The 26,510-nt window shown below is 60.5% G+C and overlaps 4 protein-coding genes across 4 annotated transcripts; all 4 read right to left on the reverse strand.

Moving 5' to 3' along the window:
* Positions 1-3,041: 3,041 nt before the first annotated feature.
* On the reverse strand, positions 3,042-4,697 carry LOC119153748 (forkhead box protein J1-like). The gene is made up of 2 exons (XM_037400571.1): positions 4,194-4,697; positions 3,042-3,824 (listed from the first exon to the last, which is right to left on the reverse strand). The coding sequence occupies exons 1-2, from the start codon at positions 4,695-4,697 to the stop codon at positions 3,042-3,044; spliced, it is 1,287 nt and encodes a 428-aa protein (XP_037256468.1).
* Positions 4,698-7,975: 3,278 nt separating this feature from the next.
* On the reverse strand, positions 7,976-9,631 carry LOC119153767 (forkhead box protein J1-like). The gene is made up of 2 exons (XM_037400604.1): positions 9,128-9,631; positions 7,976-8,758 (listed from the first exon to the last, which is right to left on the reverse strand). Exons 1-2 carry the CDS (start codon positions 9,629-9,631, stop codon positions 7,976-7,978), a joined length of 1,287 nt encoding a protein of 428 aa, XP_037256501.1.
* A 3,278-nt stretch (positions 9,632-12,909) lies between these two features.
* LOC119153776 (forkhead box protein J1-like) lies at positions 12,910-14,565 on the reverse strand. Its single transcript, XM_037400626.1, has 2 exons — positions 14,062-14,565; positions 12,910-13,692 (listed from the first exon to the last, which is right to left on the reverse strand). Exons 1-2 carry the CDS (start codon positions 14,563-14,565, stop codon positions 12,910-12,912), a joined length of 1,287 nt encoding a protein of 428 aa, XP_037256523.1.
* Positions 14,566-17,495: 2,930 nt separating this feature from the next.
* LOC119157727 (forkhead box protein J1-like) lies at positions 17,496-26,454 on the reverse strand. The gene is made up of 4 exons (XM_037408906.1): positions 26,072-26,454; positions 24,553-24,606; positions 23,016-23,589; positions 17,496-20,415 (listed from the first exon to the last, which is right to left on the reverse strand). The coding sequence occupies exons 3-4, from the start codon at positions 23,517-23,519 to the stop codon at positions 19,615-19,617; spliced, it is 1,305 nt and encodes a 434-aa protein (XP_037264803.1). The 5' UTR covers positions 23,520-23,589; positions 24,553-24,606; positions 26,072-26,454; the 3' UTR covers positions 17,496-19,614.
* Positions 26,455-26,510: the final 56 nt, after the last annotated feature.

The following is a 26,510-nucleotide window of genomic DNA, read 5'->3' on the forward strand; positions in this document are numbered from 1 at the left end:
ACCACTCCAGCCATCCCAGCCTGGGATGTTAAAATGGGCTGGATTTTTCACGATGAAGAGAGAAAAAACATAATAATAAAAAAAGAGAAAAATCTGGGGGTGGAGGGAGAACCCATGAGCTGTGACCTCCTCCAAACGCACAGCACCAAATCCACACAAGGGAAACAAAAGGCATTGAGATTAGCATTTCCAAACAGAGCAGAGATGGCCCCAATCTTTGAGCTGTTTATTCTAGGCGTTGATTTTCAATATTTAGGATGATTAGCAAGTGAAAGCCGGCTGTTGCCAGAATGGATCTGTGCCAGCCCCGCACTCAATGGAGGGGAAAGAAAGACAGGGCAAGAAAAGGAGAGAAAAGAAGGGCTTATGTGTATATTTCCCCCCCCCTCTGTGAACAGGAGATTGGTTAGAGGTGTCAGTGTTTGCCCATCAGAGAGGGATGATGGATGAGGGAACGGCTGGGGGAATAGAAATAAATAATAAAGGAATAATTGCCATGTGCTTCATAACCAGCTGGGGAAGGAACCTGTCTGGGGCTGCAAAGGCTGAGTTGCAGGGAATTTTTGGAACTGGATGCTTCCCAGACCCACTTTGGTGGGATGCCCCAAAATGCAGCCAGCTATGGGTGTAGTGACGTGTGTTTTCATTGCAGGAAGCTTTGCCTATGCATAGAGCAGGGGAACACTGCCAGCTTGGGGGTCCCTAACCCATCACTGCCCCTGTGCTGGGTGAGCTGGGGCAGCCTGCAGGGCTGGACCAGCCCCAGCCACAGGCTGCAAGCCTGCTGCCAACCGGCAAGCCCAGGCAAGCTGGGTGCTGCCAGGTCCTGACCTCCCTCCTGGCACTGTGCTTTGCCCCAATCACACACGGGCTTTGTGTGGGCAGCAGCGTCGTGTCCTGCCTGCCTCTGCGCTTGCGGGAAGCCATGCCCCCACCCCATGGAACCCCCAGTTATACACCTCCTGGCTGCTGCTTAAAAAATAGTACCTACCCCCCCGAACCATTTCATTGAAAGAAAAAAAAAATCACATCCAAGTAGGTTTTGTTGCTTTCAGAAGCTGAACAAAATGAGGTTGTTTCAGGCCTCGCCTGCTACCTCCTTTATATTCACCCTTTCCCGCTTTAAACCCCTCAGCTGGCTCCGACAGGCCGGAATACTTTTTCCTGGCCAGGTTGTTCTCTGCACTCCGCTCTCAGGGCTGGGGTGCTGGGGGCTCGTCCCTTTCCAGGGGGGGTAAAACCAGGACCTGCGCGGTTGTGCCTGGCAAAACAACGCAAATAAGTGGACTGAGGGACAAGGGGGCTGCCAGCTTTTTGCAGCCCTGCCAGTGGCACCGTTACCCGGGGGGAGCACAGAGCAGCTCCCGCAGTGCTACCACCAGGGTGCTGAGAGGAGGAGAAGCCAGGACCGGGAATTCCTTATTGCCTTTTGGGGTTCCTGGTCCCCAGCGTCCCCAAGAGGAGAGCCCAGATCTGCCTCCAAACTCCAGCCACTGCTCCTGCCAGAGCCCCGTGAAAGCTGCCACCGCCAAGGGATAACCCTACCTCATCCCAAGGGTCACATCCTGCTCTCCCGGCGCGAAGCACACACGAGCCGAGGCTAGGCTCTGCAGTGAGCTCAGCCCTTATTTTGTGTTGAGACTGGCCAGCCTGGGAAGAGCTGTGACCCCTGCAGAGCAACCAGGCAGCCCTGGGGCTGACTGCTGCAGTGCCTGGTGCCCATGGGATCCAGCAGATCCCTGGGGAGGTGACAGGGTGCTCCGGCATCTGCTGGGGAGGGCTGTGTCCCTAGGGCAAGAGGGACGGGACATCCCGGAGTGGGTCCATCTGAAGGATGAGCCCCAGGCAGGGCGCGGAGGGGGATCTCTGTCCCTGGAGATGCTCCAGCCTGACAGGGGGGATGAGCCGCCACGGTGCAGGGGCCAGACCGCCCTTCTCCGGAGTCCCCTTCCAGCCCCCTTCTCCCAGCATGCCGGGTGACAGCCCTGCCCCACAGCTGTGGGCACAGAGCCTGGCCCCGGCCTCCCTCGCACCCAGCCCCACAGCCCTGAGCCAACCTGCCCTCCCCATGGGGCTCCCCAAACCCGCTGCCCCCAGACCCAAACCCGCTGCCCTGTCTGCACCGGCTGCGCTGGCAGCTGGGTGTGCGCTGCTCTTCTTCCCCGCTTGAGCAGAGCCCAGCTCCTCCTGGGCGTAACTGGCCTCGCGAGGGCTCAGCTATTCCTGTGGCTTCTGTGCAGCTCCTCTCGCCACCCTGTACCCGGGAGGCTCCAAGCCACTTGTGTTTCCTTCCCAGGGGCATCTACAGAGCCGGGTGGGGACATGGCACAAGCAGAGGGGTAGTCCCGGGCGCTCCCACTGCCACCGTGTCACCCCCAGCAGCTCCCTGCAGAGGCAGGGAAGGATGCTCCAGGGGTTGGGAGCAGCTCCCAGGACTTGGGACACTGAGCGCGGCCACCCTTGTGCCGCACGGGCAGTGTGTAACCACTGCCACGCAGGTGCTGGCTTGTGCCTCGGTTTCCCCATGGGGAATTGCTGTGGCGCTGCAGAGGGGGAGTGGTAGCATCCCTGTACGGGGGCTGGCTGTACAGCCAGGGCCGGGCTGGTGAGATGTCCCCTACCTCCAGGTCGGGAGGGTCAGACGGAGCCAGGCGCTGCTGGAAGGAAACAAGGAGGCAGAAAGGAGTTTTCCTCAGGGTTTGTTTTGTTGGTTTTTTTTTTAATATTTACAATACTTTCCATGAAAAAGGTGAAATTGAACACGTATCTCTGCAATCCTACAGCATCACTATAGAGTCCCCAAAACAGGACAACATAACAAAACCAAGAGAAAGCCAACAAAACCAAAAAGAAGCATTGTCAATACAGATATAAACATCTACGCCGACCCCCAAAGCCCCCCCAGAGACATGGCCCTCATGCCCCGGCCCCAGGGACACCATCCCCAGCCATGTGGTGGCATCCCATGGCAAAGCATCCCGCCGGGGGAAGGCAGCGGCCCAGCCCCAGTGCGTGCTTTCATGCACTGAACGTGACGGTTCTCAGCCTGGCCCATGCTCATCTGCTAGTAGAGCGGCATCGTTGAGGTCAAATAACTGCTCCATGTTGGCACAGTTGGAGAGGTAATCATTTGTCCCTTCATCCCAGGCGTGCTGCAGGAAAGAAGTGGCCATGAAGGTTTCGTCCAAGTCCAGGATGTTCTTGTTGGACTCAGTGAGGACCTGCTCCTGCCCCTGGGGACAGTCGACGTGGTCCCCGTGCGCCGCCAGGTCCAGGTTGTGTGTTACGGGGCTGATGGCAGGCATGAGGTCCAGGTCCCCCAAAGCAGAGAAGTCTCCGTCCAGGCTGGTGTTGAAAATGGCTTCCCAGTCAAAGTCACCTTCCAGCGACCCCAGCTCGGTCTGCTCTTCCCGAGTCAGCAAGGCCGAGCTGGAAAGCCGAGGCACCTTGGCTGTTCTCTTGGGCGAGCTGTGCCTGCGCTTGTGCCCTGCCTTGCCGTCCGCCGCATTCGCGTTGTGGCCACCGGTGACTTCTTCAAACTCTTTCAGCAGCTGCTGCAACTGGGTGTTGACAGTGAGGATGCTGCTGGAGGTGCAAGCCGGAGCAGCTGGGCTGGTGGCAAACGGTGCTCCGGGCTGGGCCCCATTGGTGAAGGCCGGGTGGATCTGCACGGGGGGTGTCCTCCGCTTTTTGACGGCACCGTTCTCGAGCTGGCCGGCGTGTTGGGGGTCCAGCTTCCAGAAGCCGCCTTTCCCCGGCTCGCCTTTCTCCCGGGGCACCTTGATGAAGCACTTATTCAAGGAGAGGTTGTGCCGGATGGAGCTCTAGACCCAAAAGAGAAAAAGAACCCGTCTGAATGCTTGTGTGCTGCCGCAGCACCTACCTGCGTGCAAGGGAGACTGGTGGGAAAGCACATTTTCGGCAACCAGAAATGGGAACAAGCAAGCAGAAATGGCAACGTCAAAACATGCCGGGTGCGTGCCCAGCAGAGACACCCCCGCCCCGAGTCACTAGCCGTTTTCTTGCCTCCCGTCTACTGCAGCCAGCGATGGCAGGAGCCACGGCGCTCAGGCTAGGACTTGGCAACCAGCGGGAAGATTTTGGGCATCCCCATGGGACCTTGCCTCGGAAAGCCCTCCGTAGCCCTGTGGGGAGAAGGGAGAAGGCAAGAGGTCTCCAGATCTCCGTCCTACCTGCCAGGTGGGATCAGCGTGTCGGAAGTAGCAGAAGTTGTCCATGATCCACTTGTAGATGTCGGACACGCTGATTTTGGGCTTCTTGCTGGCCTCCATTGCCATGCGGATGAGGGTGGCATAGGAGTAGGGTGGCTTGACGTGCGGGTTGGTCTTGTAGTCAATGTCCCCCGCGAGCTGCGGGTGCACGGCCACGGGGTGGTTGGCTGTGCTCGAGGTGCAAGAGGAGCTGGCAGGGCAAGGGGTGTGTGATATGCCCATGCACGCCGTGTCAGAGGTCGTGGGTGAGCACGGTGGGGCAAAGCTGGGGACCTTGTGACCGTTGTGCGGGTCTGGGCCACTGGGGCAGCAGGAGGACTCGTCCAGGGCGATCCCAACGATGGAGAAGTCACACAGCCACATGAGGCTGGTCAGGCTGTCGTTGAGATCATGCGAGTCCCCCACGCTGCCCGTGTGCCCTCTGTCCTTGCCTGCCTGCAGGCTGTTCAGCCACCCCTCAGCCATGGCTCGGTGTGTCGGCAGCTCTTGCAGTCCCGGGGCGCACGTGAAGGGGAAGGAGGGCGCGGGGCAGGTCCTGCAATAACAGCAGAGAGGGGGTTGGGGCTCCCCGAGGCGCAGCTGCTCTCTGGCACGCGGGCAGGACCGGGTCTGGGTGCCCCCAGCACCACTGAGCGAGACCCACCCCGGGGTGCTGCGCACCAGAGCCGCAGTGCCTCCCCCGGGGTGCTTCGGCAGCCCCAGAGCTCGGGAGATGCCCTCAGGGCCCCGCGCCCCGGTGTCACCCACGCCCACCCCGGTGGGCTGGTGCTGCCCAGCAAGCCTTCGGCCGAAGGCAGAATTTTCCCAAACCGAGGGAAACCCCCGGGAAGAGCCAAAGCCCAGCCCCGGCAGCCCACGGAGCGGGGCCGTTTGTCGCACCTGCCGCTAGCAGGACTAAATGTCAGGGTCCGACACCTCGGGCAAAGCCCTTCGAGTCCCCCCCGCTGCCCACTCCCTGGGTTCGGGGCCGTTTCTGCTGCTGCCTTCACCTGGTCCGCCCGGGCCAGCCGGGGCCGGGGCGCGGAGCCCCTCTCAGCACCGCGCTCGCAGCGAGCCGGCAGTTCGGCTTTGGCTTCTTCCCGGGCCGGGGGTGCGGCGCCTGTTCGCTGGGGGCTGCAAACGCGCCCCCCGGCTCTGGGGCAGCGGCGGGGCTGCCGAGGCCGGCCGGGACCGGGGAGCCCCGCACCGGCCGCGCCGGGGCTGCGGGTTCCGCCCGCGTTTAAACGGTGCCGAGCCCAACAGTCGCGGGGGGCGCGTGGGGGGGCGCGTGGCGGGGCGCGTGGCGGGGGGCGGGCGGGGGCGCGTGGGGGGCGGGGCTCAACCACCTGCCCCGTTCCGCAGGACGGGCTTTCCCCGCGCCGGGGAGAAGCTGTAGAGAGCTCGATGGCGAGCGCCGGAGGGCACGGTGCCTGTGAAGGGCCTGGAAGGCTGCAGGGGAGGGAAAGGAGGAGCTGCAGGCCGGGAAGGCAAAGGGGACGTGGAGCGAGGCCGCAGCGGGTGCGCGGTGCCGCGTCTCGGCGGCTGGCTGAGAACGTGAAACTCACAGAAATGCACCGAGTGCGGGGGGGGTGTAGCTTAGGGCTTAACCCGTTGGCTGTAGCCAAGCAGAAAGCGCGGGATCAGTAGTGACTGACCAGGGATGTTTTAGTATGTTGCGCGTGGACAGTGACGAGGACAGATAAGGTGGGTTTGGGACTAATGAAGGGTCTTGTGGTCAGACTCGGGAGTCCGTGCCTCAGCCTCCTCCAGAAGCCTCGGGCAGTGACAGCTTGTTTGGGTACCCGGCCCCCCAGCATATTCACCCTTTCCTCGCTTTAAACCCCTCAGCTGGCTCCGACAGGCCGGAATACTTTTTCCTGGCCAGGTTGTTCTCTGCACTCCGCTCTCAGGGCTGGGGTGCTGGGGGCTCGTCCCTTTCCAGGCGGGGTAAAACCAGGACCTGCGCGGTTGTGCCTGGCAAAACAACGCAAATAAGTGGACTGAGGGACAAGGGGGCTGCCAGCTTTTTGCAGCCCTGCCAGTGGCACCGTTACCCGGGGGGTGCACAGAGCAGCTCCCGCAGTGCTACCACCAGGGTGCTGAGAGGAGGAGAAGCCAGGACCGGGAATTCCTTATTGCCTTTTGGGGTTCCTGGTCCCCAGCGTCCCCAAGAGGAGAGCCCAGATCTGCCTCCAAACTCCAGCCACTGCTCCTGCCAGAGCCCCGTGAAAGCTGCCACCGCCAAGGGATAACCCTACCTCATCCCAAGGGTCACATCCTGCTCTCCCGGCACGAAGCACACACGAGCCGAGGCTAGGCTCTGCAGTGAGCTCAGCCCTTATTTTGTGTTGAGACTGGCCAGCCTGGGAAGAGCTGTGACCCCTGCAGAGCAACCAGGCAGCCCTGGGGCTGACTGCTGCAGTGCCTGGTGCCCATGGGATCCAGCAGATCCCTGGGGAGGCGACAGGGTGCTCCTGACGTGCTGGGCATCTGCTGGGAGGGCTGTGTCCCTAGGGCAAGAGGGACGGGACATCCCGGAGTGGGTCCATCTGAAGGATGAGCCCCAGGCAGGGCGCGGAGGGGGATCTCTGTCCCTGGAGATGCTCCAGCCTGACAGGGGGGATGAGCCGCCACGGTGCAGGGGCCAGACCGCCCTTCTCCGGAGTCCCCTTCCAGCCCCCTTCTCCCAGCATGCCGGGTGACAGCCCTGCCCCACAGCTGTGGGCACAGAGCCTGGCCCCGGCCTCCCTCGCACCCAGCCCCACAGCCCTGAGCCAACCTGCCCTCCCCATGGGGCTCCCCAAACCCGCTGCCCCCAGACCCAAACCCGCTGCCCTGTCTGCACCGGCTGCGCTGGCAGCTGGGTGTGCGCTGCTCTTCTTCCCCGCTTGAGCAGAGCCCAGCTCCTCCTGGGCGTAACTGGCCTCGCGAGGGCTCAGCTATTCCTGTGGCTTCTGTGCAGCTCCTCTCGCCACCCTGTACCCGGGAGGCTCCAAAGCCACTTGTGTTTCCTTCCCAGGGGCATCTACAGAGCCGGGTGGGGACATGGCACAAGCAGAGGGGTAGTCCCGGGCGCTCCCACCGCCACCGTGTCACCCCCAGCAGCTCCCTGCAGAGGCAGGGAAGGATGCTCCAGGGGTTGGGAGCAGCTCCCAGGACTTGGGACACTGAGCGCGGCCACCCTTGTGCCGCACGGGCAGTGTGTAACCACTGCCACGCAGGTGCTGGCTTGTGCCTCGGTTTCCCCATGGGGAATTGCTGTGGCGCTGCAGAGGGGGAGTGGTAGCATCCCTGTACAGGGGCTGGCTGTACAGCCAGGGCCGGGCTGGTGAGATGTCCCCTACCTCCAGGTCGGGAGGGTCAGATGGAGCCAGGCGCTGCTGGAAGGAAACAAGGAGGCAGAAAGGAGTTTTCCTCAGGGTTTGTTTTGTTGGTTTTTTTTTTAATAGTTACAATACTTTCCATGAAAAAGGTGAAATTGAACACGTATCTCTGCAATCCTACAGCATCACTATAGAGTCCCCAAAACAGGACAACATAACAAAACCAAGAGAAAGCCAACAAAACCAAAAAGAAGCATTGTCAATACAGATATAAACACCTACGCCAACCCCCAAAGCCCCCCCAGAGACATGGCCCTCATGCCCCGGCCCCAGGGACACCATCCCCAGCCATGTGGTGGCATCCCATGGCAAAGCATCGCGCCGGGGGAAGGCAGCGGCCCAGCCCCAGTGCGTGCTTTCATGCACTGAACGTGACGGTTCTCAGCCTGGCCCATGCTCATCTGCTAGTAGAGCGGCATCGTTGAGGTCAAATAACTGCTCCATGTTGGCACAGTTGGAGAGGTAATCATTTGTCCCTTCATCCCAGGCGTGCTGCAGGAAAGAAGTGGCCATGAAGGTTTCGTCCAAGTCCAGGATGTTCTTGTTGGACTCAGTGAGGACCTGCTCCTGCCCCTGGGGACAGTCAACGTGGTCCCCGTGCGCCGCCAGGTCCAGGTTGTGTGTTACGGGGCTGATGGCAGGCATGAGGTCCAGGTCCCCCAAAGCAGAGAAGTCTCCGTCCAGGCTGGTGTTGAAAATGGCTTCCCAGTCAAAGTCACCTTCCAGCGACCCCAGCTCGGTCTGCTCTTCCCGAGTCAGCAAGGCCGAGCTGGAAAGCCGAGGCACCTTGGCTGTTCTCTTGGGCGAGCTGTGCCTGCGCTTGTGCCCTGCCTTGCCGTCCGCCGCATTCGCGTTGTGGCCACCGGTGACTTCTTCAAACTCTTTCAGCAGCTGCTGCAACTGGGTGTTGACAGTGAGGATGCTGCTGGAGGTGCAAGCCGGAGCAGCTGGGCTGGTGGCAAACGGTGCTCCGGGCTGGGCCCCGTTGGTGAAGGCCGGGTGGATCTGCACGGGGGGTGCCCTCCGCTTTTTGACGGCACCGTTCTCGAGCTGGCCGGCGTGTTGGGGGTCCAGCTTCCAGAAGCCGCCTTTCCCCGGCTCGCCTTTCTCCCGGGGCACCTTGATGAAGCACTTATTCAAGGAGAGGTTGTGCCGGATGGAGCTCTAGACCCAAAAGAGAAAAAGAACCCGTCTGAATGCTTGTGTGCTGCCGCAGCACCTACCTGCGTGCAAGGGAGACTGGTGGGAAAGCACATTTTCGGCAACCAGAAATGGGAACAAGCAAGCAGAAATGGCAACGTCAAAACATGCCGGGTGCGTGCCCAGCAGAGACACCCCCGCCCCGAGTCACTAGCCGTTTTCTTGCCTCCCGTCTACTGCAGCCAGCGATGGCAGGAGCCACGGCGCTCAGGCTAGGACTTGGCAACCAGCGGGAAGATTTTGGGCATCCCCATGGGACCTTGCCTCGGAAAGCCCTCCGTAGCCCTGTGGGGAGAAGGGAGAAGGCAAGAGGTCTCCAGATCTCCGTCCTACCTGCCAGGTGGGATCAGCGTGTCGGAAGTAGCAGAAGTTGTCCATGATCCACTTGTAGATGTCGGACACGCTGATTTTGGGCTTCTTGCTGGCCTCCATTGCCATGCGGATGAGGGTGGCATAGGAGTAGGGTGGCTTGACGTGCGGGTTGGTCTTGTAGTCAATGTCCCCCGCGAGCTGCGGGTGCACGGCCACGGGGTGGTTGGCTGTGCTCGAGGTGCAAGAGGAGCTGGCAGGGCAAGGGGTGTGTGATATGCCCATGCACGCCGTGTCAGAGGTCGTGGGTGAGCACGGTGGGGCAAAGCTGGGGACCTTGTGACCGTTGTGCGGGTCTGGGCCACTGGGGCAGCAGGAGGACTCGTCCAGGGCGATCCCAACGATGGAGAAGTCACACAGCCACATGAGGCTGGTCAGGCTGTCGTTGAGATCATGCGAGTCCCCCACGCTGCCCGTGTGCCCTCTGTCCTTGCCTGCCTGCAGGCTGTTCAGCCACCCCTCAGCCATGGCTCGGTGTGTCGGCAGCTCTTGCAGTCCCGGGGCGCACGTGAAGGGGAAGGAGGGCGCGGGGCAGGTCCTGCAATAACAGCAGAGAGGGGGTTGGGGCTCCCCGAGGCGCAGCTGCTCTCTGGCACGCGGGCAGGACCGGGTCTGGGTGCCCCCAGCACCACTGAGCGAGACCCACCCCGGGGTGCTGCGCACCAGAGCCGCAGTGCCTCCCCCGGGGTGCTTCGGCAGCCCCAGAGCTCGGGGAGATGCCCTCAGGGCCCCGCGCCCCGGTGTCACCCACGCCCACCCCGGTGGGCTGGTGCTGCCCAGCAAGCCTTCGGCCGAAGGCAGAATTTTCCCAAACCGAGGGAAACCCCCGGGAAGAGCCAAAGCCCAGCCCCGGCAGCCCACGGAGCGGGGCCGTTTGTCGCACCTGCCGCTAGCAGGACTAAATGTCAGGGTCCGACACCTCGGGCAAAGCCCTTCGAGTCCCCCCCGCTGCCCACTCCCTGGGTTCGGGGCCGTTTCTGCTGCTGCCTTCACCTGGTCCGCCCGGGCCAGCCGGGGCCGGGGCGCGGAGCCCCTCTCAGCACCGCGCTCGCAGCGAGCCGGCAGTTCGGCTTTGGCTTCTTCCCGGGCCGGGGGTGCGGCGCCTGTTCGCTGGGGGCTGCAAACGCGCCCCCCGGCTCTGGGGCAGCGGCGGGGCTGCCGAGGCCGGCCGGGACCGGGGAGCCCCGCACCGGCCGCGCCGGGGCTGCGGGTTCCGCCCGCGTTTAAACGGTGCCGAGCCCAACAGTCGCGGGGGGCGCGTGGGGGGGCGCGTGGCGGGGCGCGTGGCGGGGGGCGGGCGGGGGCGCGTGGGGGGCGGGGCTCAACCACCTGCCCCGTTCCGCAGGACGGGCTTTCCCCGCGCCGGGGAGAAGCTGTAGAGAGCTCGATGGCGAGCGCCGGAGGGCACGGTGCCTGTGAAGGGCCTGGAAGGCTGCAGGGGAGGGAAAGGAGGAGCTGCAGGCCGGGAAGGCAAAGGGGACGTGGAGCGAGGCCGCAGCGGGTGCGCGGTGCCGCGTCTCGGCGGCTGGCTGAGAACGTGAAACTCACAGAAATGCACCGAGTGCGGGGCGGGTGTAGCTTAGGGCTTAACCCGTTGGCTGTAGCCAAGCAGAAAGCGCGGGATCAGTAGTGACTGACCAGGGATGTTTTAGTATGTTGCGCGTGGACAGTGACGAGGACAGATAAGGTGGGTTTGGGACTAATGAAGGGTCTTGTGGTCAGACTCGGGAGTCCGTGCCTCAGCCTCCTCCAGAAGCCTCGGGCAGTGACAGCTTGTTTGGGTACCCGGCCCCCCAGCATATTCACCCTTTCTCGCTTTAAACCCCTCAGCTGGCTCCGACAGGCCGGAATACTTTTTCCTGGCCAGGTTGTTCTCTGCACTCCGCTCTCAGGGCTGGGGTGCTGGGGGCTCGTCCCTTTCCAGGCGGGGTAAAACCAGGACCTGCGCGGTTGTGCCTGGCAAAACAACGCAAATAAGTGGACTGAGGGACAAGGGGGCTGCCAGCTTTTTGCAGCCCTGCCAGTGGCACCGTTACCCGGGGGGTGCACAGAGCAGCTCCCGCAGTGCTACCACCAGGGTGCTGAGAGGAGGAGAAGCCAGGACCGGGAATTCCTTATTGCCTTTTGGGGTTCCTGGTCCCCAGCGTCCCCAAGAGGAGAGCCCAGATCTGCCTCCAAACTCCAGCCACTGCTCCTGCCAGAGCCCCGTGAAAGCTGCCACCGCCAAGGGATAACCCTACCTCATCCCAAGGGTCACATCCTGCTCTCCCGGCACGAAGCACACACGAGCCGAGGCTAGGCTCTGCAGTGAGCTCAGCCCTTATTTTGTGTTGAGACTGGCCAGCCTGGGAAGAGCTGTGACCCCTGCAGAGCAACCAGGCAGCCCTGGGGCTGACTGCTGCAGTGCCTGGTGCCCATGGGATCCAGCAGATCCCTGGGGAGGCGACAGGGTGCTCCTGACGTGCTGGGCATCTGCTGGGGAGGGCTGTGTCCCTAGGGCAAGAGGGACGGGACATCCCGGAGTGGGTCCATCTGAAGGATGAGCCCCAGGCAGGGCGCGGAGGGGGATCTCTGTCCCTGGAGATGCTCCAGCCTGACAGGGGGGATGAGCCGCCACGGTGCAGGGGCCAGACCGCCCTTCTCCGGAGTCCCCTTCCAGCCCCCTTCTCCCAGCATGCCGGGTGACAGCCCTGCCCCACAGCTGTGGGCACAGAGCCTGGCCCCGGCCTCCCTCGCACCCAGCCCCACAGCCCTGAGCCAACCTGCCCTCCCCATGGGGCTCCCCAAACCCGCTGCCCCCAGACCCAAACCCGCTGCCCTGTCTGCACCGGCTGCGCTGGCAGCTGGGTGTGCGCTGCTCTTCTTCCCCGCTTGAGCAGAGCCCAGCTCCTCCTGGGCGTAACTGGCCTCGCGAGGGCTCAGCTATTCCTGTGGCTTCTGTGCAGCTCCTCTCGCCACCCTGTACCCGGGAGGCTCCAAAGCCACTTGTGTTTCCTTCCCAGGGGCATCTACAGAGCCGGGTGGGGACATGGCACAAGCAGAGGGGTAGTCCCGGGCGCTCCCACCGCCACCGTGTCACCCCCAGCAGCTCCCTGCAGAGGCAGGGAAGGATGCTCCAGGGGTTGGGAGCAGCTCCCAGGACTTGGGACACTGAGCGCGGCCACCCTTGTGCCGCACGGGCAGTGTGTAACCACTGCCACGCAGGTGCTGGCTTGTGCCTCGGTTTCCCCATGGGGAATTGCTGTGGCGCTGCAGAGGGGGAGTGGTAGCATCCCTGTACAGGGGCTGGCTGTACAGCCAGGGCCGGGCTGGTGAGATGTCCCCTACCTCCAGGTCGGGAGGGTCAGATGGAGCCAGGCGCTGCTGGAAGGAAACAAGGAGGCAGAAAGGAGTTTTCCTCAGGGTTTGTTTTGTTGGTTTTTTTTTTAATAGTTACAATACTTTCCATGAAAAAGGTGAAATTGAACACGTATCTCTGCAATCCTACAGCATCACTATAGAGTCCCCAAAACAGGACAACATAACAAAACCAAGAGAAAGCCAACAAAACCAAAAAGAAGCATTGTCAATACAGATATAAACACCTACGCCAACCCCCAAAGCCCCCCCAGAGACATGGCCCTCATGCCCGGCCCCAGGGACACCATCCCCAGCCATGTGGTGGCATCCCATGGCAAAGCATCGCGCCGGGGGAAGGCAGCGGCCCAGCCCCAGTGCGTGCTTTCATGCACTGAACGTGACGGTTCTCAGCCTGGCCCATGCTCATCTGCTAGTAGAGCGGCATCGTTGAGGTCAAATAACTGCTCCATGTTGGCACAGTTGGAGAGGTAATCATTTGTCCCTTCATCCCAGGCGTGCTGCAGGAAAGAAGTGGCCATGAAGGTTTCGTCCAAGTCCAGGATGTTCTTGTTGGACTCAGTGAGGACCTGCTCCTGCCCCTGGGGACAGTCAACGTGGTCCCCGTGCGCCGCCAGGTCCAGGTTGTGTGTTACGGGGCTGATGGCAGGCATGAGGTCCAGGTCCCCCAAAGCAGAGAAGTCTCCGTCCAGGCTGGTGTTGAAAATGGCTTCCCAGTCAAAGTCACCTTCCAGCGACCCCAGCTCGGTCTGCTCTTCCCGAGTCAGCAAGGCCGAGCTGGAAAGCCGAGGCACCTTGGCTGTTCTCTTGGGCGAGCTGTGCCTGCGCTTGTGCCCTGCCTTGCCGTCCGCCGCATTCGCGTTGTGGCCACCGGTGACTTCTTCAAACTCTTTCAGCAGCTGCTGCAACTGGGTGTTGACAGTGAGGATGCTGCTGGAGGTGCAAGCCGGAGCAGCTGGGCTGGTGGCAAACGGTGCTCCGGGCTGGGCCCCGTTGGTGAAGGCCGGGTGGATCTGCACGGGGGGTGCCCTCCGCTTTTTGACGGCACCGTTCTCGAGCTGGCCGGCGTGTTGGGGGTCCAGCTTCCAGAAGCCGCCTTTCCCCGGCTCGCCTTTCTCCCGGGGCACCTTGATGAAGCACTTATTCAAGGAGAGGTTGTGCCGGATGGAGCTCTAGACCCAAAAGAGAAAAAGAACCCGTCTGAATGCTTGTGTGCTGCCGCAGCACCTACCTGCGTGCAAGGGAGACTGGTGGGAAAGCACATTTTCGGCAACCAGAAATGGGAACAAGCAAGCAGAAATGGCAACGTCAAAACATGCCGGGTGCGTGCCCAGCAGAGACACCCCCGCCCCGAGTCACTAGCCGTTTTCTTGCCTCCCGTCTACTGCAGCCAGCGATGGCAGGAGCCACGGCGCTCAGGCTAGGACTTGGCAACCAGCGGGAAGATTTTGGGCATCCCCATGGGACCTTGCCTCGGAAAGCCCTCCGTAGCCCTGTGGGGAGAAGGGAGAAGGCAAGAGGTCTCCAGATCTCCGTCCTACCTGCCAGGTGGGATCAGCGTGTCGGAAGTAGCAGAAGTTGTCCATGATCCACTTGTAGATGTCGGACACGCTGATTTTGGGCTTCTTGCTGGCCTCCATTGCCATGCGGATGAGGGTGGCATAGGAGTAGGGTGGCTTGACGTGCGGGTTGGTCTTGTAGTCAATGTCCCCCGCGAGCTGCGGGTGCACGGCCACGGGGTGGTTGGCTGTGCTCGAGGTGCAAGAGGAGCTGGCAGGGCAAGGGGTGTGTGATATGCCCATGCACGCCGTGTCAGAGGTCGTGGGTGAGCACGGTGGGGCAAAGCTGGGGACCTTGTGACCGTTGTGCGGGTCTGGGCCACTGGGGCAGCAGGAGGACTCGTCCAGGGCGATCCCAACGATGGAGAAGTCACACAGCCACATGAGGCTGGTCAGGCTGTCGTTGAGATCATGCGAGTCCCCCACGCTGCCCGTGTGCCCTCTGTCCTTGCCTGCCTGCAGGCTGTTCAGCCACCCCTCAGCCATGGCTCGGTGTGTCGGCAGCTCTTGCAGTCCCGGGGCGCACGTGAAGGGGAAGGAGGGCGCGGGGCAGGTCCTGCAATAACAGCAGAGAGGGGGTTGGGGCTCCCCGAGGCGCAGCTGCTCTCTGGCACGCGGGCAGGACCGGGTCTGGGTGCCCCCAGCACCACTGAGCGAGACCCACCCCGGGGTGCTGCGCACCAGAGCCGCAGTGCCTCCCCCGGGGTGCTTCGGCAGCCCCAGAGCTCGGGGAGATGCCCTCAGGGCCCCGCGCCCCGGTGTCACCCACGCCCACCCCGGTGGGCTGGTGCTGCCCAGCAAGCCTTCGGCCGAAGGCAGAATTTTCCCAAACCGAGGGAAACCCCCGGGAAGAGCCAAAGCCCAGCCCCGGCAGCCCACGGAGCGGGGCCGTTTGTCGCACCTGCCGCTAGCAGGACTAAATGTCAGGGTCCGACACCTCGGGCAAAGCCCTTCGAGTCCCCCCCGCTGCCCACTCCCTGGGTTCGGGGCCGTTTCTGCTGCTGCCTTCACCTGGTCCGCCCGGGCCAGCCGGGGCCGGGGCGCGGAGCCCCTCTCAGCACCGCGCTCGCAGCGAGCCGGCAGTTCGGCTTTGGCTTCTTCCCGGGCCGGGGGTGCGGCGCCTGTTCGCTGGGGCTGCAAACGCGCCCCCCGGCTCTGGGGCAGCGGCGGGGCTGCCGAGGCCGGCCGGGACCGGGGAGCCCCGCACCGGCCGCGCCGGGGCTGCGGGTTCCGCCCGCGTTTAAACGGTGCCGAGCCCAACAGTCGCGGGGGGCGCGTGGGGGGGCGCGTGGCGGGGCGCGTGGCGGGGGGCGGGCGGGGGCGCGTGGGGGGCGGGGCTCAACCACCTGCCCCGTTCCGCAGGACGGGCTTTCCCCGCGCCGGGGAGAAGCTGTAGAGAGCTCGATGGCGAGCGCCGGAGGGCACGGTGCCTGTGAAGGGCCTGGAAGGCTGCAGGGGAGGGAAAGGAGGAGCTGCAGGCCGGGAAGGCAAAGGGGACGTGGAGCGAGGCCGCAGCGGGTGCGCGGTGCCGCGTCTCGGCGGCTGGCTGAGAACGTGAAACTCACAGAAATGCACCGAGTGCGGGGCGGGTGTAGCTTAGGGCTTAACCCGTTGGCTGTAGCCAAGCAGAAAGCGCGGGATCAGTAGTGACTGACCAGGGATGTTTTAGTATGTTGCGCGTGGACAGTGACGAGGACAGATAAGGTGGGTTTGGGACTAATGAAGGGTCTTGTGGTCAGACTCGGGAGTCCGTGCCTCAGCCTCCTCCAGAAGCCTCGGGCAGTGACAGCTTGTTTGGGTACCCGGCCCCCCAGCATATTCACCCTTTCTCGCTTTAAACCCCTCAGCTGGCTCCGACAGGCCGGAATACTTTTTCCTGGCCAGGTTGTTCTCTGCACTCTGCTCTCAGGGCTGGGGTGCTGGGGGCTCGTCCCTTTCCAGGCGGGGTAAAACCAGGACCTGCGCGGTTGTGCCTGGCAAAACAACGCAAATAAGTGGACTGAGGGACAAGGGGGCTGCCAGCTTTTTGCAGCCCTGCCAGTGGCACCGTTACCCGGGGGGTGCACAGAGCAGCTCCCGCAGTGCTACCACCAGGGTGCTGAGAGGAGGAGAAGCCAGGACCGGGAATTCCTTATTGCCTTTTGGGGTTCCTGGTCCCCAGCGTCCCCAAGAGGAGAGCCCAGATCTGCCTCCAAACTCCAGCCACTGCTCCTGCCAGAGCCCCGTGAAAGCTGCCACCGCCAAGGGATAACCCTACCTCATCCCAAGGGTCACATCCTGCTCTCCCGGCACGAAGCACACACGAGCCGAGGCTAGGCTCTGCAGTGAGCTCAGCCCTTATTTTGTGTTGAGACTGGCCAGCCTGGGAAGAGCTGTGACCCCTGCAGAGCAACCAGGCAGCCCTGGGGCTGACTGCTGCAGTGCCTGGTGCCCATGGGATCCAGCAGATCCCTGGGGAGGTGACAGGGTGCTCCGGCATCTGCTGGGGAGGGCTGTGTCCCTAGGGCAAGAGGGACGGGACATCCCGGAGTGGGTCCATCTGAAGGATGAGCCCCAGGCAGGGCGCGGAGGGGGATCTCTGTCCCTGGAGATGCTCCAGCCTGACAGGGGGGATGAGCCGCCATGGTGCAGGGACCAGACCGCCCTTCTCCGGAGTCCCCTTCCAGCCCCCTTCTCCCAGCATGCCGGGTGACAGCCCTGCCCCACAGCTGTGGGCACAGAGCCTGGCCCCGGCCTCCCTCGCACCCAGCCCCACAGCCCTGAGCCAACCTGCCCTCCCCATGGGGATCCCCAAACCCGCTGCCCCCAGACCCAAACCCGCTGCCCTGTCTGCACCGGCTGCGCTGGCAGCTGGGTGTGCGCTGCTCTTCTTCCCCGCTTGAGCAGAGCCCAGCTCCTCCTGGGCGTAATTGGCCTCGCGAGGGCTCAGCTATTCCTGTGGCTTCTGTGCAGCTCCTCTCGCCACCCTGTACCCGGGAGGCTCCAAAGCCACTTGTGTTTCCTTCCCAGGGGCATCTACAGAGCCGGGTGGGGACATGGCACAAGCAGAGGGGTAGTCCCGGGTGCTCCCACCGCCACCGTGTCACCCCCAGCAGCTCCCTGCAGAGGCAGGGAAGGATGCTCCAGGGGTTGGGAGCAGCTCCCAGGACTTGGGACACTGAGCGCGGCCACCCTTGTGCCGCACGGGCAGTGTGTAACCACTGCCACGCAGGTGCTGGCTTGTGCCTCGGTTTCCCCATGGGGAATTGCTGTGGCGCTGCAGAGGGGGAGTGGTAGCATCCCTGTACAGGGGCTGGCTGTACAGCCAGGGCCGGGCTGGTGAGATGTCCCCTACCTCCAGGTCGGGAGGGTCAGACGGAGCCAGGCGCTGCTGGAAGGAAACAAGGAGGCAGAAAGGAGTTTTCTTCAGGGTGTTTTGTTGTTTTTTTTTAATATTTAAAATACTTTCCATGGAAAAGGTTAAATTGCACACGTGTCTCTGCAGTTCTTCAGCATCAGTATAGAGGCCCTAAACCAGGACAAAATAACAAAAGCAAGAAATACAAAGAAGCATTGTCAATACAGATATAAACATCTACACCGGCCCTCAAAGCCCCCCAGAGACATGGTCCTCACGCCCCAGCCCCAGGGACACCATCCCCAGCCATGTGGTGGCATCCCATGGCAAAGCATCTCACTGGGGGAAGGCAGCAGCCCAGCCCCAGCTCCGTTGCTTTCATGCACTAAACGTGACGGTTCTTATCCTGGCCCATGCTTTACTCGGGGGGAATGCGGGACTTGCGCTCCTACTTCCACGGCTCCAACACTCTCCCCAGATCTGGGTGCAAATTACTCTAAGTGTAATTTATATTTGTTTTTAAGGCTTTTTTATTGATACACTACAACTATTCTCTCAATTATATTGCTTACATGAAGGTCCGAAGTGCTCTTGTAGACAAAAAATGAACTATGTACAATCCTCCAATGTACCAATTTTCGGCAAGTCTAAGACACACCACTAAAACTACTGCTTCTACTTACTCCCACCTAATGGCTACTCTTACTTCTAATAACCTACAGCAAAGGAGAGGCAAAGAATGTAGTGCTTGAGAGCTCCACGTCATGTTTCTGCAGAGTTTGGCTCCACTCTCAGAATGCTTCTGAGCTACTTTGCTGAGACCCTGCCACGCTCTTGCTGCACCCCAAGTCAAAGGGCCAAAGCTTCTGTGTGTGTCCAGCCTGCGGCTCTGCCAGCTGATGAGCTGTTCCCAGCTGCACGGGACTTGATCTTCACTGCTGTCCCCAGAGCCCGTTGCACGCACAGTGTTTGGCCTGAGCTCTTGAGTGGAGCCTGAATGTGAATTTCTTTCCTTCTCAGTCCCACCTGGCAGCATTGGATGTGGTTTGACACATCAACACCAGCTGATGGCCATGCAACGGCAGTTCCCTTACAGCTCCCCCAAAAGTGTCTCCTTAATCAGGGTCCTGCATTGCCCTGGCAGCCACTTGGAGCCTGATGGATGAGCAAAGGTAGTGGAGGGCAACAGCATCAGTCCAAAAAAATGGAGAGGGTCTATGTCAGCTGGTGAAAGACAGGGAGGGCTTACGGTGGTCTTGGCCCTTTGGCAAGCACAGCAAGGATTTTGGTTACAAAAACTATGAAAGACAGTTCTGGGAGAGCCCTAGTCCCTGCTGCTCTTCCGCCAGGACCAATTGCTGGATCCTTATCAAAACCTGTTGTTGCTGCTGCTGCTGCTGCTGCAGGAATTATCCCTTGCGTAGTCTTGGTTTACAGAACAGTGAACACAAGCCTTTAAAGAGTGAAAATACAAAACAGCCCCCAAACTGTTTTTCCCCTATCCTCCCACTATTAAGAAAGTCTAGTGCTAAAAATATAGGTTTCTTTGAATATATAATATATAATAGATTATATAAAAACATCTAAAGAGGCAGGCTTGCTGAATTTATAAACCTTTTCTTCTTCTTCTTCCCTAGGCACAAGTCAGGAGGGAGGCTGAACTCAGAACAATCCAGAAGGGACCTCTATTTGCTTGCTGCTAATTAACACGCTGTACCTACCAGCTACCTCAGACAGAAAAAGGAATGAGAAACGGCAAGACGAAAGGGTGAGGAAATTGCACTTAGTCTATCAAGTCCTAAAGCCACCAGGAACCTCATGTCTTAGAAGGGATGTAGCAGGTGCTCTCCTTTAGCCCTGAAGGAACATATGCCGTGACCACCTCCATGGAAAAAGAAATATTGTAGTTCAAATTTCTTCCTCCAAAAGTAAAAAAATAAGTAGTGTTATATTTCTTGCCTTGAGGAAACTGGTGGACCAGAGAATTCTGATGTGTCCTTTAATGATCTATCAAGGAGTTCCTGTGGTGGTGTTTTTTTCTCCCCCCCGGTGTTTCTGTGAATAATCGTACAATGAAGCTGGTAAAAGTCACTGTGGAGGTCTCTGTCTCTAGAAAATCTTGTCCCTTGTAATTCCCAGCAGCATGGGGGGCACATCCTACTAAAGTCTGTGCGGGCTTTGAATGGTGACTGGCCACTTTATAAGAGGGACGCCAGACTGCTCCAGTCGCTCTCATCTGCTGGTAAAGAGGCATCGTTGAGGTCAAATAACTGCTCCATGTTGACACAGTTGGAGAGGTAATCATTTGTCCCTTCATCCCAGGGGTGCTGCAGGAAAGAAGTGGCCATGAAGGTTTCGTCAATGTCCAGGATGTTCTTGTTGGACTCAGTGAGGACCTGCTCCTGCCCCTGGGGACAGTCGACGTGGTGCCCATGTAACATCAAGTCCAGGTCACGTGTTACGATGCTGATGGCAGGCATGAGGTCCAGGTCCCCCAAAGCAGAGAAGTCTCCATTTAGGTTGGTGTTGAAAATGGCTTCCCAGTCAAAGTCACCTTTCAGCGACCCCAGCTCACTCTGCTCTTCCTGAGTCAGCAAGGCCGAGCTGGAAAGCCGAGGCACCTTGGCTGTTCTCTTGGGCGAGCTGTGCCTGCGCTTGTGCCCTGCCTTGCCGTCCGCCGCATTCCCGTTGTGGCCACCGGTGACTTCTTCAAACTCTTTCAGCAGTTGCTGTGACTGGGTGTTGACAGTGAGGATGCTGCTGGAGGTGCAAGCCGGAGCAGCTGAGCTGGTGGCAAACGGTGCTCCGGGCTGGGCCCCGTTGGTGAAGGCCGGGTGGATCTGCACGGGGGGTGTCCTCCGCTTTTTGAAGGCACCGTTCTTGAGCCGGTCAGCGTGTTGGGGGTCCAGCTTCCAGAAGCCGCCTTTCCCCGGCTCGCCTTTCTCCCGGGGCACCTTGATGAAGCACTTATTCAAGGAGAGGTTGTGCCGGATGGAGTTCTAGACCCAAAAGAGAAAAAGAACCCGTCTGAATGCTTGTGTGCTGCCGCAGCACCTACCTGCGTGCAAGGGAGACTGGTGGGAAAGCACATTTTCGGCAACCAGAAATGGGAAAAAGCAAGCAGAAATGGCAACGTCAAAACATGCCGGGTGCGTGCCCAGCAGAGACACCCCCGCCCCGAGTCACTAGCCGTTTTCTTGCCTCCCGTCTACTGCAGCCAGCGATGGCAGGAGCCACGGCGCTCAGGCTAGGACTTGGCAACCAGCAGGAAGATTTTGGGCAACTCTCCTTGGCTGTACACCAGGGCCATGGGGCCTTAGATCATGCAGTGCGCTGGAGGAAACCAGCCAGACTTTCTGTAGGCACGGAGGAGAAGTCATTACACCAGTGTGGCCACGGCCCCAGCACAAGTGGCCAGGGCTGGCGGCACCGTGTGGGATGGCATGATCAGGGCCCTCCTTGCATCCCCCAGTTCATCTGTGCCTATTGTGAGTGTTGGGGGGAAAATTTTTGGCCAAAAAGTAGCCCCCATGCCTCCCTACGGCCAGACTGACACAAACCAGGCGGGCAAAACTGGAGAGACACGCGGGCTGTTCCGCCGTAGCCGTGCGTGTCCCCAGAGGTGCCTTTTGGCCCGAGGAAGCTCAGTGTGAAATCACTGCATCTTCATCAGCCACCACCCAAACAAGCTGGGGGTGTAAAAAAGAAAATTATAAAAGGAAAAAAAAAAAAGAAAAAGTGAAGTTTCTGCCTCCATCACGCTGTTCTGAAACCCTGAATGTGCCTGGAGTGATGTGAATAATCAGAAAGGAAACTCAGTTATTGGGTAAATAACCCAGTGCTGGACTCCACAAAGCCAAGACTGTATTAAGAGATTGTATATGGTAGAGGGTTTGGGTTTTTTTTAATGTTGCCTGGATATCTTTATGCTTATTCATCCATAATCCGTAGTGCCGAATAGGAAAAACAAGGCTTGAATGCTTGGAGCTGTTGAAAAACACACACACGCGCGCGCGCACACACACACACACACACACAACAAAACCCTCCTCTGGGCTGAAGCTCCTTGGGTGTGTTGGCTCCCTTCCAAACCACTCAGCTCCCACAGGAATATATCCATCTCCCCCCAGAGTATGGGTGGCATGACCTTTCTAGGCTGTCTTCACATAAGAGAAAAAAAAAAAAAGTAAAAAAAGAAAAACAAAGGCAGAAAATGAAGGGAAAGAAAAGACAGACAATGGAAAAGAAGAAAGCAGCAGGAACACAGATATCCCTGCAAACAACCCAGGCTGTGGTAACTCCAAATTTACAGTTTAACAAAACTTTACAAGGGTCAGAGACTCACAAGCTGAATTCTCTGCTCCCCATCTCCCCTCCCCATCCCTGGGCTGCCCTCTGTTATTGCCTGGCCGATTAACGTATTTACCATTCCTGCCGGCTGCGGTCCCGTGAACCCCCTGCATCTCTGCGGAGAGGGATTGAAAACCTTTTGTTTTTTCATAAACACATTTGATTGAAAACGTGGTGATTACTCAGCCGTGATTTTTCAGGAGAAAGTCAACACGCTGGTGCACAGCTGGTCCTCCAGTGTCACTCCTCTGGGTCCCCCCAGCACAGGGAAGGCTGGGGACCCAGGGATTCCCTTTCCCATGGTGGGCTTCAGGAGCCACTGGAGACCCACCTGGCTGGGGAGAAGGTGGGCAACCCCTGGGCAGAGGCTTTGCAGCGGTTTTGCCCAGCCCTGCCTGGGTGAGCATGACCACCGGCATCGCCGGATTGCCAGAGTGCGGACTCATGCTGGGAATAACCCAAGTGGAGGGAAGAGCCACCCAGGTCCCTCCTGCCCTAGAAAGCCTCATGTAACAGAGCAGGGCAGCGAGCCAGGGTGCTGGGAGAAACCCCTGTGATTCAGGCTGTCCCCAAAGCTGGTGTGACTGGGGGCTGCCCCCTACCCTCTGGGGACACGCTCATGCTAGCTGGGGAGAGCAGCCCTCTTTGATCTCTCTTGGGCTTCGCTCTGAGGCCTCACCAGCTTGCCACAGTGATGGAGCCTCCTTTGCCCGGCCAAGGGGACAGGACACCTGCGCTCTGCCCTGCTTGGAAATCAGCTGCATTTCTGCTCTCAACCTCCCCAACAAGGCATTTGTCCAACAAGTGGCACCTCCCTGGGGCTTCTATCCACCCCTCTGCTACGCCTGGTCCTCAGCACCCACAGATACTCAACTTGGTGACTTCAGGTGTGCTCAGCGCTGAGGGACTCGGGACCTGACAAGAGCTCCAGAAAGGTGGAGCCAGGGTCAGAGATGCCTTTGCCCCAGAGCCAAGAGGAGCCTCAGGAGCCAGCAGCACAGCAGGTACCTCCCTGCTCCCAAAATGGCCCTGGGCTCATCCCCACAGTGGCTCCTTCCCTCTGTCACCCTCGTGGCCTTGGGATTTCCACCCATGAGATCTTTGCTGTTACAGCCCTTTACCACGGGCTGCCTGTGTGGCTGTCCTCCCAGTGGGATGCAGCATCCCCATGGGACCTTGCCTCGGAAAGCCCTCCGTAGCCCTGTGGGGAGAAGGGAGAAGGCAAGAGGTCTCCAGATCTCCGTCCTACCTGCCAGGTGGGATCAGCGTGTCGGAAGTAGCAGAAGTTGTCCGTAATCCACTTGTAGATGGCGGACAGGGTGATTTTGGGCTTCTTGCTGGCCTCCATTGCCATGCAGATGAGGGTGGCATAGGAGTAGGGTGGCTTGACGTGCGGGTTGGTCTTGTAGTCAATGTCCTCCACGAGCTGCGGGTGCACGGCCACGGGGTGGTTGGCTGTCCTTGAGGTGGAAGAGGAGATGGGATTGCAGGGGGTGTGTGGTATGCCCATGCACGCTGGGTCGGCAGCCAAAGGTGAGCATGGAGCAGCAAAGCTGGGGACCTTGTGACCGTCGTGCAGGTCTGGGCCACTGGGGCAGTAGGAGGACTTGCCCATGGTGGCGTCAACGATGGAGAAGTCACGCAGCCACATGAGGCTGGTCAGGCTGTCATCGAGATCATGCGAGCCCCCCACGCTGCCCGTGTGCCCTCTGTCCTTGCCTGCCTGCAGGCTGTTCAGCCACCCCTCAGCCATGGCTCGGTGTGTCGGCAGCTCTTGCAGTCCCGGGGCGCACGTGAAGGGGAAGGAGGGCGCGGGGCAGGTCCTGCAATAACAGCAGAGAGGGGGTTGGGGCTCCCCGAGGCGCAGCTGCTCTCTGGCACGCGGGCAGGACCGGGTCTGGGTGCCCCCAGCACCACTGAGCGAGACCCACCCCGGGGTGCTGCGCACCAGAGCCGCAGTGCCTCCCCCGGGGTGCTTCGGCAGCCCCAGAGCTCGGGGAGATGCCCTCAGGGCCCCGCGCCCCGGTGTCACCCACGCCCACCCCGGTGGGCTGGTGCTGCCCAGCAAGCCTTCGGCCGAAGGCAGAATTTTCCCAAACCGAGGGAAACCCCCGGGAAGAGCCAAAGCCCAGCCCCGGCAGCCCACGGAGCGGGGCCGTTTGTCGCACCTGCCGCTAGCAGGACTAAATGTCAGGGTCCGACACCTCGGGCAAAGCCCTTCGAGTCCCCCCCGCTGCCCACTCCCTGGGTTCGGGGCCGTTTCTGCTGCTGCCTTCACCTGGTCCGCCCGGGCCAGCCGGGGGGCTGCCGAGGCCAGCCAGGCACCGGCCGCGCCGGGGCTGGGGGTTCCGTGGGTTAGATGATACTGAGCCCATCCGCCGGGGGCAATAGGGCTCGGGGCAGCGGGGTCCTGTTTGTGTACCTGGTCCCCCAGTGCCACCACCCAGCCCCTGCCAGCCCCTGTGCCAGCAGTGGGGGAGGTCCCCATAATGCTCGCTGCAGTAGTTGGACGGGGTGGTGGGTGAGTGGGTGACGGGGGGAGGAATAAACCAAATTTAAATAAATACAAATAAAAGAGAAATTTAAAAAACAGGAATAAAAATAAGAATAAAAATAACAATAAGACACACCCCACACACCCCCCGCCGCACACTTCCCGCCCCTGTAGGCGGCTTCGCCCCAGCTGCCCTGCCGAGCCCCGCAGCGCCGTCCCGCTGCCCCATCCCAGCGCCCGCCCGCGACCCCCCCGCCCCCCGCCGCTGTCGCCCCCCGCCGCCGCCCCTCACCCCGTCCCGGCGACGTCCCGCAACTTCCAAAGTTCACGAGAGAGCAAGAAGCTTCTGGAAGAACAGGATTAAAAAAAAAAAAAAAAAAAAAAAAAAAAGATGGGGGGTGGGGGATGGAAGAGAAAAAAATCAACAAAATCCCCGGAGGCCCGGCGCTGGGCTAGGGGGTCCCGCTCCCCCCACCCCGGTGAGCGCTGGCCCCGCGCCGTGCCAGGCCCTGCCCGCCGTGATTTCCCGGCCGCCCGGGGGCTGCCATTAAGTAGCTGCTCCGAGAGGCTTCACGCGTTGCCACGGCGACGCTCCGCCCCGTAAACAGCTTCGGGCCTTGCCGTTGGTCCGCGCGTTGCCATGGGGAGGCGGAGGGTACCTGCCAGGTCTGGCTGAGACTCGGCTATTTAGGGACAGACCCCAGGATGGGGGTCCTTCAGGGCTGGGAATGGGCAGGGTTGTGGTACCCAGGGGATGCTGTGGGACCCCGCTCTACCCGGGGCCAAATCCAGCCCTGGCAGCACCAGCAAACCCCAAACCTGTGTGCTGGCCCCCACGGGCCTGGCCCAGGGGCAACCCCAGCCCTCCTCCCCCTACTTGTGCCCCCATCCCTCTTCTGACTTCTGAGGAGCCCACAGAAATGACGATAAAGCTGAAGGGGGCTTGGCATACCCCCCACATTAAAGAATAGGGCCTGCCTTTATTTAATATAAAAGCATTACAGCCATAGGCTTCTATGTAAGAAATCCCTGGTACCCCACCAGCCAGCCCAAAGGCTTTAACAGAGACCGGTGGAGGACCACCCCCGCCCTGGCCAAAGGGGCTGAGAGCAGCCGTGAAACCTGAGGGAAGCCTGTTTGCTTTCACCCTACAGCACAAGGCCTGCCCTGTGGGGGAGTGGGGGGCTTCGGGGTGCCTTGGGGAGGTTTAAATGCCAAGCACTCCTCTTGCACCTGCCCCACAGGGGAGAGGGCAGGTGAGCGGCCAGGCTCACTCCCAAGGGTTGCTGCTGCCTCAGGTGTTGTGTACAATAAGGGATTTTCCTGCCAGCATCCCTGAGCACTTGGACCAGACAAGGTGAGGGGTTCAGACCCTCCCTCCAGCACACAGGCAGATTCCTCTCTGCTTGTGCCTGTTCCCACTGGCCACAGGTCCAGAGGCAGTGGGTGCTGGGACTGGGTGCGGAGGAGGCAACTCCCAGGGCAGTGGAAATTTCTCTTTCACTTTTCAGCCAATCTGTATCTGCAAAACAACTCCAAACCCCAGTTTTCTGCTCTTCTAACAAGTCAGCTCCCTCTGGAGCAGGACTTGCCCTTGCAAAAACACACTTGAAGGCAGCGAGAGCTTGAGGGCTTTCCTGAGCAGCCTGGGGCAAAGCACTTCAGTCCTCGGTTCCCTCTCCCCATCCTCCCTCTTTGCAGGATCTGGCTGTCTGCAAGCCCTCCCCCTGCAGCTGCAAGGTGCTTCCCCCCACCATGCATCAGCCCCCTCCTAAAGCTAAATCGTAACCCCTCCTTGCAGCCCTCCTCACCTTCAAGGCATCATGTCCCAGCACAGAGTTTTCTTCCCCAACACTGGAGGGATTTCTCCTGCACGAGCACCCAGCTCCTTAGTGATCCTCTTCTCCAGGAAAGTCCCCTCTGGGTGTCCTTACCAGTTGCAGCAGTGCCAGGGGCCATGGAGCCTGTGCCATCTGCCTGGTCACACATACCCCACACTCCAGGAAGACACCACTACCCCAGGCCAGGCTCTTCCTGCAAAGGTTCTGTTTGCATTTGCACCTTCTCCATCCTGGAAGGGCTTGGAGGAGGCAGGATTTAGGATGGTTGGGTAATGCGAGTTGGAAGGGACCCTGGGAAGTGTTTTAGGGAGGTTTGAGGTAGCTGGGCTGGTTTTGGGGAGGTGCCTGGGTGATGGGTGGGTGGATGCTCCCAGCCAGAAAGGGTTTCCACCCGCCAGACCCCCAAGAC

Source organism: Falco rusticolus, chromosome 1 (assembly GCF_015220075.1).
Source record: "Falco rusticolus isolate bFalRus1 chromosome 1, bFalRus1.pri, whole genome shotgun sequence".
Taxonomy (NCBI): Eukaryota; Metazoa; Chordata; class Aves; order Falconiformes; family Falconidae; genus Falco; species Falco rusticolus.